The 11,175-nt window shown below is 41.4% G+C and overlaps 1 protein-coding gene across 1 annotated transcript; it reads left to right on the top strand.

The window, feature by feature from the left end:
* Window positions 1–1,028: 1,028 nt before the first annotated feature.
* On the top strand, window positions 1,029–8,930 carry PKDREJ (polycystin family receptor for egg jelly). The gene has a single exon (XM_063135024.1). It carries the CDS (start codon window positions 1,029–1,031, stop codon window positions 8,928–8,930), a length of 7,902 nt encoding a protein of 2,633 aa, XP_062991094.1.
* The last annotated feature ends 2,245 nt before the right edge of the window (window positions 8,931–11,175 follow it).

Below are 11,175 nucleotides of genomic sequence, written 5' to 3'. Positions count from 1 at the left end.
ATAAGTGTTGCTGCAGCTGCTGCCAATAAGTTGGGGTGAGGGACAGCTGAGACAGCAGGGAATCGCCAACGCACTATGGGCCAAGTCCTAGATCTGGTAGAGTTTAGATTTAAGTTATAGTGAGCTTCACAGGGCTGAACCGCCCAGAGAGCTTCGGCTATTGGGCGGTATAAAAATGTAATAAATAAATAAATAAACAAATAAACATTATGAGCTCTCCAATTTTGAGTTTCTTCCCCATCCTTACTTATAACTGTGTATATTTCTGATGACTAAGACAATTAATGCTAATGGCCTTTCCAGGTGCCTGAGTTTACCAGGAGGGTTAAGGAAGGGTTGCCAGTCCTTTCCAGTGACACCTGAACAACCTTGTTCTTGCTCGTGCCGTCATTGCAGTTTAATCCATGCATCAAATATGATCCTTTATGATGCATTTGAGGAGGGGCCATAGCTCTGTGGCAGAGCACAGAGGCTGCATACAGAACATCCCAGGCTTAAAACTGTTGGCATGTCCAGTTAATAGGATCTCAGCTATCTGTGGTAGAAAAAACCTCTGTCTGAGACATTAGATAACTGCTAACAGAATCACGTGAGCAAGGAATGGCAAGACATGCTAGCCTTATTCAGGCATTCTCTTACGGTGTACAGTGAACATGTGAGGAGAGGAAGTGCGCCAGCCTTGTCCATTACGCTGTATTTGTGGAGGGTGATGGTCTGAAGAGGAGAGCCTCAAGTATCCACGTGATTAATAACTCTGATTTTCCAGGGTTCTTCATTATGCAGAGAGCCTCCACTGATACAGGAGAACATCACCCTCCACAAGTACAAGATGACGGATGTATTCATTATACCTGGTAAGAGATTGTCTGAACAGAGCTGTTTCCACTTGAAAATCTAGGAGAGCTTGGACACCGGTTGTCCAGTGATGTATAGAATTCTAGAACTCACACAGCCATTCACTCTATGGCAGTTGGGGATATTGGAAAACAGCAGCTGCTCTTGATACAAGCCCTTTTCTCACCCTCAGGATGCACACCCGAGGGTTTCCCCACCTCTTCTTCTACTGGAGCTGTTACCAATATGCAGCAGCCATGCCCCCTTATTTACTGTTGCCCCCATTGCTGGTCTCCTGCTCTGACCAACAGAACCATATCTATCCACAGCGAGATGACCAGCTGCACACCTCATGTCTGTGGGGTCGGGATCCTGAGCTGCATTATTTAAGAGCTACAGGACTTGTTTCCAGGACTGGGAAGGAACAAACAGAATTGCCATCTTCTCAGTGCCACTGGTACTGGAGCTCCACCTTTGTGCACAATATGATTCTTTGGTCAGGCCGGATAGTGCTGGGCCCTAACTTAGCACGAAGGGACATGCATCCACCTCACGACTCCAACCACGTCACCATTCAGTGTGTATCACCTTCCTGTACAGTGCCGGCATGCCTTCATCGCAATCTGAGCATCGAGGTGTTTGGCCAAGAGGTCCATCTCTTCCTGCTTTGGCCGCTCACACTTCCTGTCCATGAGTGGCAGCCAGTGCAGCTGGGTTGGTGTGCAGGCCTCAACACTTCAAGCTGGCGCTACCACTATAGTAGCCGATGGGGTAGCCCCATGGCACTTCTCCTTCCCACCAGCTATAGTTCAGATCCTCCACCATCTGCTCACTGCCATAGTGATGAACTGCACCACACGTGCACCTCCTACTTCAACTATCACCTGATCGTGCATTACACCCACCAAGGATTATATATTTCTTCCCTCCACATTAAGCAAGGGCCTCGGGTCAGCCTTAGCCAGGACTTGAAGGTGGAACCCACTCTACTACACATTTTCAGTATACGTTCCAAAGTGCTCAGCATCTTCCATAAGGCTACCAGCCTGTCCTGGAGCCTCCTACCTCTGAGTTCCCAAAAAATTGCCTATAGACTATTGGATGCTAAATGTAGGGGAGTCTGGTCTACCTTCTACAATCCATATGCCCTGCAGAATAATTACTCTACTGACCATATTCCACAGCATTTGAGGAAGAAGGTAGTGGCCAGTGTCTGCTTTTATATTGATGAGGCATGGCTTGGGGAGCTGAATGGGGAGCTAGGTTACTACAATGGTACCTTAAATCTAACATTGAGGAGTGAGCCTCCAGTTTATCTCACTTTCAACACACAGAAAATCAAGATAGGCACTTATTTTTTTAGCCGTACGCAGGGACTCTATTATTCCATCCAAGAAAGAAATGCTACCGATGCTACTGGCAACCGCTCCAGTATTCACTACATTTTTTACCAGCAGCAGAGCCTTTCTTACCTGATCACCATTGAGTTTGTCCAACTGCGGTGGTACAAGTTCAATTTACATCTATATCTCAACAGGAAAGGAGCCCTTGTGAGGACTTTTTCAGAGAAAGATATAGAAATTCACATTTTCAATAGTGGTCCTTCATTTTTACAAAGTTTGGTCTATATTGTGTGGTTTATTCCTTTGCAACATCCCCTACTGCAGTGTGAGTGGACCTTCAACTTGCAACTTTTTGATTCAAGGAAAGAGTACTTCTTTTGGAATGATACCTACGCTTACAGGGATCGTGTCAAAAATGCTGCCCATTTTATTCCTCGCTCTGCTTTACCTTTCAACCCTGCCTTGTATGATGGCTTTGTAGCACAAATGAACTGTACAAGAAGTGGACACACACATGCTATTTTAAAAGCTACAGTCAACACTTATGCTTCAAAGGTTGTGCAGTCCACAGTGGCTTGCCTTCAACGAATTTGTTTAATTAAGGAAGTTAAAATACAGAAATCTGATTGTGTCTTAAATTTTAGTAAAAGGGTACCATTTACTCTCTCTGCTGATACACAGATGAACTGCTCAGCTCTTAAACAAAAAGTGATATCTTGGAAAATCTATAAAGTCCCAGATGTGAAGACTACTCCAGACTGGTCAAAACCTTTTAACCCACCTGGCATTGGAAGAAAAAACCTTATAAAGTTAGAAGTTCCTGGCTCAATCTTAGATGAAGGCTTGTATCTCTTTAACTTGACAGTAAAATTAACCACAATGGATACTTTAGAGAGTGTGGAAGGCTCTGATTCAGTGTTTGTCAAGATTGGGTCAGGGAGTCTTGTGGCTGTCATTGCCGGAGGCAATTTGCAGACAGTTGGTTCTTCTAACCAGTGGACTCTGGATGGCTCTTCTTCCTCTGATTCTGATGCAACCCAGCCCTTCGAAGGATTGATATTTACTTGGTACTGCACAAAACAAAAAGCAGACTATATATCCATGAACCTAAGTGTAAATGGGAAATGTCATCCAGAACAGGTGGATTTAAAATGGACAACATCCTCTGATCCAGTTCAAACTGTGCTACCCAAAACACTTCAGGAAAACGCTGCATATCATTTTCTCCTGGTGGTTCAGAAAGGAAGCCAAACAGCTCAGGCTGAACAAACAGTACATGTGCAGCCTGACTCTGCCCTAATTCTGAATGTCACATGCATTGAAAACTGTAGTAAGTCAGTAATACCAACAGAAAGATTTTGTCTTTCTGGCAAGTGCCTCAATTGCAGAAAATTTTGTCGACTACTATACCATTGGTCACTTTTCTCAGGAAGCTCAACTGAGATACATTTTGATTGGGATTCCAAGACTACAACTGGGAGAGCTAATCCATACATATGTCTAAATTCTTTGACCTTTATAAATGTGACAGAACAATCATATACATTGGTTTTAAAAGTGACCATGTGGGGAAATAAGTCATCAGTCTATAATTATTTATTTTTTGTAAATTCACCACCACTGGATGGAAACTGTGTGCTTAACCCAATCACAGGAATGGCATGCCTAACAAAATTCATTGTTCACTGTAGTGGGTTTAAAGATAAAAACTTGTCTCTTACATATAAAGTCAAAGCAGCATTGGATACACTAACAATTACTAGAATGTCTTCTATAGAGAATAGTACCTTAGGAACGACTGTGTATTTTGGTTATCTGTCTAAAATTCCACCTTCTTATTTACCCATTGGTGTACCCTCTAAGCAGTATGCGTTGACAATATATGTTGAAGTATATGATGCACTTGGAGCATATTCCCGAATAACTTTACAGACAACAGTGAATGGCCCATTAAAAGGCAAGCAAACAGACATTATTCTAAATGAGTTACATGGGTTAACCAGTGGACCAAGAGCTCCAATAACATCTTTTATCGAAAGTGGGGATTATTTTAGTGCAGGTTATTTTGTCTACATGGTGGCGTCTACTTTAAATGATATAGAAACTTTGCAAAGATTTCATTCCTCTAAAACTGAACTGCGTGAAAACCTTCTAAATAGGTCTGCGGGAATCCCTACAATAGATATAATGGAGGCAACCCAAATGATCTCATGTATTTTTCAAATAACACAGGAAGTCACTGAAATTAACAGGAACTCACAACTACTTGCTGTCAGAAAACTCAAAGAAGTGAGTGAAGAACTGAAAAAGCGTAGCAATAAAGACCTAGGATCTAAGGAAATCAAGATTCTTGGCACTGTTATTCTAGCAGGGTTGTCGAATGTCCTGAAAGCTGCTCTGTTAGAACACAGAAATGTTCACAGAAATGGGGTTAAGGAAACCATCTCTGCTACTGAGATTTTAGCAGACCTAGTCTTACGAGGTAAAGTCCCAGGAGAAAATGAAACTATTATGGAAGCCAAAGACTGGACTATCACGTTAAGAAAAGATGAAAAGCGGGATGTTTCTGGTGCTTTCTCTAAGAGAAAAGACTGCAAGAACTGTTTTTATCCCAAAATGAAGCGGGAGGAGAATGACAAATTACCAGTGGGTGCTGTGGTTTCCACTGTTCTTTATGAATTTGACAAGAACCCTTTTCCTTGGTTGCCATTTACAGATGATATTGGCACAATGGTGACTGGGTTCAAAATGACAGGAACCAAATCTAATGGTGATATGATTGGGATCATGCCTGATAAAGTTGAAATGATCATGAATAGAAAAGATAGGAAGACTGCTATCTTTGAAATGATGATGGGATGTGACAAAAAGCTGTCTAAAGCAACTGGAGAATTTAGTTTTGAAGTATACAGGAAGTCTAAAGATGTTTTCATCCAGATTGTGACAAAACTGAAGCGCAATTTCCAGATATTTATATATCCAGGTCTCAAGGTCAGTCATTCTCCTGTAGCTTCTTTTAATGCTTCTCATAACAAGCCTGTAGTACCAAGGGAAAAGATTGCCAGTTACGACTGTGCACTTCAGACTCCTTATATATTTTGTCTTCCCCAGACGTTGCTCAGATCCATGTTCCAAGACAGCACAGCAGAAAAACTGAACATCTCCTTTGTTTTACAGTCGCCCCTTTTTGCGTGCAACCAAGGCAATCAGCTAGTTGGCATTGTGCTTTTCACTGCTGACTGTTTGTACCTGAACGGAGTCCAAAGTCACTGGAAAGAAGGCTTCTGTCGCCTTGGCCCTCAGACCACCTGGAAAAAGGTACACTGCATCTGCACAGGGAATAAACGCACTTCAAGGACCGCAAACCCTCAACTAAGAAGAACCTCCTATGATGACATCACATTTTTAGCTGGGAAAGTAACTGCATACCCCAATCCAGTAGATATGAAAAGGACCCAGTTAGCCCAAATTCACAAAAACCCAGTGACAATGTTGACAGTACTTTTCATTTTTGTAGTATACATCTTCTTAGCTATTTGGGCAATGAGAAAAGATAGGGCTGATATGAAAAGTAGAGACCATGTCATAGTTTTGCCAGACAATGACCCCTTTGATAAAGTGTGCTACCTGATCACAATATACACAGGCAGCCGTTTTGGAGCAGGAAGTACAGCTGATGTTTTTGTTCAACTGATAGGAGAAAGAACGGTCAGTGACATACACTGCTTAAGGCACCCTGAACACCTGACTTTTCTTCGAGGGGCCATCAATACTTTTCTCCTAACTACTAAGAATGACCTAGGAGATATTTATTGCTTTCGAGTCTGGCACAATAATGTGGGTTCTTCCCCTAATTGGTTCTTGAGTAGAATCAAAGTGGAAAATATATACACCAAACAGTCTTGGATGTTCATGTGCCGAAAATGGTTTGCCTTTGATAAAGACAATGGCTTAATAGAGAGGTCATTTATTGCTGCTCACAGATCTGAGCCTTTGAACAAAATGGATTTCTTCTTGATAAGCTTGTCCAATGATCTGGTAGATAATCACTTATGGCTCTCTATCTTTGCTCATGTCTGCACCGGTTCTTTGAACAGACTCCAACGGCTATCCTGTTGCTTAGCAATCCTGTTTTGCATCCTGCTAGTCAACATTATGTTATTCAGTGCTGACGAGGATCTACAAATGTTTTCTGAACATCTACAATATTTGAGACCCGTAATAATCGGAATTCAAAGTGCTTTCATTTCCATCCCTTTGCAGATGATTATAGCAGCTTTGTTCAAATATGCTCAGAAGGAACCTTCTGTACAGAACGCAACTCAAACTCCACCTAAAGAATATTCTGCTTTCATGTCTGGAAATTTTAGGAATTGGAAGGAGCGTCTGCAGAAATGGTACCTTGTAGAAACGGCTTCAAAAGGGCCCTGGCATAGTTTCCCAGGTAGCTCTTCCAACGCCCCAGGTTCATGTAAACTGAAAAAAACAAAATGCAGACCAACAACGAAAGGTTGGTCCAACTGCACAATTTCTGAGGGTGATGCAAATTTAATTGCCACAGAAGAGGACATACCACAAGATGCCAGTGCCAACAACAATTTTAGTAATAATTATGTGGGAAAGGAAACATCTCCTCAGAGAAAACCAATGAAAATTGCCAGCATGCTCTTTTGTAAGAGGCCACAAATAACAACAACAACATGGTGGAATAGATATGTCTCATGGATGTTGGCCTTGGTCATTTCTACAGTGTCATCATTTTTTATCATATTCTATGGTTTGTCTTATGACTATGAAACATCATTAGAGTGGCTAGTAGCATCCACTATCTCATTGGGTGCGAGTGTGTTTTTGCTTGAAACCCTGAACATCCTTTTTTTTTCAGCTTTGAAGACACTTTATCCAAAATACTGTGAAAACATTCCATGGTCAAGCAAAGAGACCTACTTAGAGATTAAACTGAATGACATAAATATGGATGCGGATGATATGCGTGAATTACATTATGACCTAGTTAGAATGAGAGGTGCCAAGTATTACCAGCCCTTGGAAGAAGATGAAATCACAATTTTTGAGAAAAGACAGAAGATTCAACACCAAGCTTTTGTTTTCATCAAGGATGTTATATGTCATTTTGTCTTTTTAATTCTTATTTTACAGATTGCCTACTCAATGGAAAATACCACTAGTTTTTACTACAATCAAGATATTCATAATAAATTCTCTCTGGGACTTACAGATGTCAATAAAGTAGAGCACATTTACATTTGGCTGAGAGAAATCTTTCTGCCCTTGATTCACAATGACCATCGCTCCAGCTATCTTTCAAATACTTGGTCTAAAATTCTTGGATTACCCAGGATGCGGCAAATAAGGGCAAAGAATACTAAAAAAGAATGTTTCTACCCACACAGTTTTATAAATAAATTTGTGATTAGTAAAAGCCATTGCCTGCACAAGTATGGCCTCGACCAAGAAGATCAGAGAGACCATCTTGAATCTTGGACAAACCCAGCCAATACATCTGTTTCTAATAATATCAGCAATTTTTCAGGCTTCACTTATCAATCAGTCACCGATCCATGGAAATATAGTTCATATGGAGAACTACACACATATGAAGCAGGAGGGTATACTTTTAATATTTATCCAAAAGAAGAACTGCATAATTCAACAAAAAGAATAGCTATTTTAGAAAGGAGCAGCTGGCTAGATGAAAACACCTGGGCACTGATAGTTGAGATGACAACTTTTAATTCAGATGTAGCTTTATTTTGTAGTATCTCAGTTGTATTTGAGATTTCTCATTTGGGTCCTATTAACACAAGCTTGTTGATCCATTCATACAAACTCCCCATTTTCAAACAGCTGAGCAAGATGGAAAAGTTTGTTTATATAGCTGTTGGTTATATTCTTGTCTTTTATATCATAGATGAATTATGCGTGGTAGAACAGCAAAGGTTAAAATACATAAAAACTGTTTCAAATTTAATTAACTTTGGAATAAAAGGAGTATGTCTGTTCTTTCTTTTGCAGCTGGCCTTCAAATTTAAACTGGCTTCTAGCGTAATAGAGTTGTATTTACTTCATCCAGATGAATTCATTCCCTTCCATAAAGCTTCTCATGTTGATAAAACATTGCGGATAACGCTGGGTTTTTTGGCTTTCCTTATTGTTTTGAAAACTCTCAGGTATTCACGGTTCTTCTACGATGTGCGGTTGGCCCAAAGGTCTATTTTAGCAGCCCTTCCAGGCATCTGTTCTATGGCTCTTGTAGTAGCAGTGTACTTTTTTGTATATATGGCATTTGGCTATCTCGTATTTGGCCAGTATGAATGGAACTACAATACAATGACTCACTCTGCTCAGACAGTGTTCTCTTATTGCGTTTCAGCTTTTAAAGATACAGCCTTTACATCCAATCGGTTACTGGGGGGTCTCTTCCTAGCTTCATTTATGATGGTGATGATCTGTGTTTTGATCAATTTGTTTCAAGCTGTGATTATGTCCGCCTATGAGGACATGAAGCAACCTGTCTACGAAGAACCTTCTGATGAAGCAGAAGTAGTAAATTTTCTGTTCCACAAGATCCGCAGGATCTGGTATTTTGTAACCTGCAGATCAGCATCTACAACTGATACAGAACTTTTCAATAGAGTTTTGTTTGGGCATCCTGAGCAAAGAAACACACAGCACCTAGGGCTCAAAGCCAGAAAAATAAATGGCCGGAAAATGGTTTATCTTGTCATTTGATCCTTAGTTGGTCTTCTATGCATTCACATCAACTGGGGAGGGGTGGGGGAGAAAAATGGAATGGAAGCTACAAATTAAAAACACACACTAGGAGAAATAAGAAAGAAAGGGATTGCCTAATTTATGAACTAAGATTAATTTCTAATGAGGCTATTTTTCATTGCTGCTATTTTTCATTGCCGCTATTTACATTTGCTGGTGTATTCACAGCATATTATTATGGAATAATTACATTTAATTAATAGCAAGCATTCATATAGCCAGTCCAGATGAAGAATGAATATTTTACCTTCACCCTTCATCTCTCTTATCATGTGGATCATGGTAAGAATAAAAGGAGGGAGGAGGTGACAGAACTACAAGAAGGGGTGGGGATTGGGAACAATACCTTTATGTATGTATTCTGCATTTTAAAAGCCTGTATTTTATTTTATTTTTTGCAGATCTTGTTTAGCTGAACTAATATCTTATCCCTTAACTTCTTAAGATACAGAATATTTAACATTTTAGACAGAGGGATTTGTGTGAGTTGCCTTGAGTTCCATTTTGTCAGAAAGGAAGAATATAAACTCAAAAGTAATTAAAAATGAAGTGTGATTTTTACAAGGTGTATTGCTTGTTTCGCTGTTTTTATAACATTACTGTATATTTACAGGGTGAGTCCATTACAAAACTTTGTTATTACATGCAGCTGGTAAGGATGAATTACATTCAAGAATAAAGCACATGTTTACCTTTACTGGAATTTTTACCCAACATGTCTGCAAGACTATTTGTACCATCTACTCCATGCAGGCTCTTCCTCTTCTATTATTATTACTAATTATTATTATTACTATTATTATTATTATATTATAATTATTATTCCAATTTATATCCCACCTATATACAAAATACCCTAGATGGCAATGCAGGGTGCAGCAGCAGTATTTCTGATAAATGGCCTCCTGGCCTCCGCTTAAACACCTCCAGAAAAGGAGAACCACCACCACCGGCAATCTGTTTCAGAGCTGAACAGCTTCCACTGATCCCACAAAATCGGGCACATGGTGGCATCGGCACCTCAGCTGGAGCTGTACTAACCACAGCATCAAGCTCACTGTGGAGAGAAACGATTTTGTACTCAAAGTGCGATGCAAAAAGGTCACAGCGGGTCCTCGATGGGGCCAGGGCCCCATTTGCTGGGGAGGATGTTAGCAGCCCCCGGACCACCCGGAAGAGCTCCGCTTCTTTGCTGCCCGCACCACCACACAATAGGCACGATTATGCGCTCTAGAGCATGCTCGGTCATCTTTGCTTCGAGTCTTGCGCTATTTGTGCTCTCGCCAACGTCCAGCTTGTTTCAACGTCCAGCTAGTATACCAAGGAGCAGAGCAGGCTCTATAGGACTGGAGAGAGCTGTCAGGTGCAATCATGTCGATGGCCTTCCGAATCGCACTGTTCCACAGTGAGGCTACTGGAAAACCCCCAAGAGCATTCAGGAATCCATTTCCTGGGGCGGACCATACAAATGGGTCCCCCACCCTTGCAGGAAATGGTCCGACCATGACAATGGGGTTACTTGGACCCACCCACCCCAGTCTTGAGACTACCCATCTCACAGCATGGAGCAAAAACCAAATCAAGGGTATGCCCTGCTTCATGTGTTGGGCTGATGACAAACTGAGACAGCCCTATGGTTGTCATGGAGGCCATAAAGTCCCGAGACGGAGCTCCAGAGACGGCCTCAGCATGGAAGTTGAAGTCGCCCAGGACCACCATCCTGGGTTCCTCCAACAACACACTCAAGACCACCTCAGCCAGCTCAGTCAGGGAGGATGCTGGGCAGCAGGCTGGGCGGTACACCAGCAGCATGCCCAATCTGTCTCTCTGGCCCAACACCAGGTGCAACCCCTCAAAGGCCTGCTCCAAGGTGGAGGGGTTTCCTGGTGATGGAGATGGAAGATCTATGAATCATGGCGACTCCCCCACCCCGGCCCTCCAATGCTGCACTGACTACCCAGGTGGGCAGAGCTGAGTCTGGTTAATGGTGTGCTGCTTTTAATGATGCACTGGTTTAAAACATTTGAATTAGTTGTATGTATTTTATGGTGTTTTTATTTGTGTTGTACCCTGCCTCAATCCAGAGGGAGAGGCGGGTAACAATTATTATTATTATTATTATTATTATTATTATTATTATTATTTTAACCCCACCCAGCCAAGTCTCAGTAATGCATGCCAGGTCAGCCTTCTGAGTGTTCTT

Source organism: Elgaria multicarinata, chromosome 9, assembly GCF_023053635.1.
Source record: "Elgaria multicarinata webbii isolate HBS135686 ecotype San Diego chromosome 9, rElgMul1.1.pri, whole genome shotgun sequence".
In the NCBI taxonomy this organism is placed as follows: Eukaryota; Metazoa; Chordata; class Lepidosauria; order Squamata; family Anguidae; genus Elgaria; species Elgaria multicarinata.
This window is presented reverse-complemented; position numbering and strand designations above follow the sequence as displayed.

Bases quoted from the DNA above. Each gene is read 5' to 3' on its own strand.
- PKDREJ (XM_063135024.1), top strand. From the start codon at position 1,029: ATGCACACCCGAGGGTTTCCCCACCTCTTCTTCTACTGGAGCTGTTAC.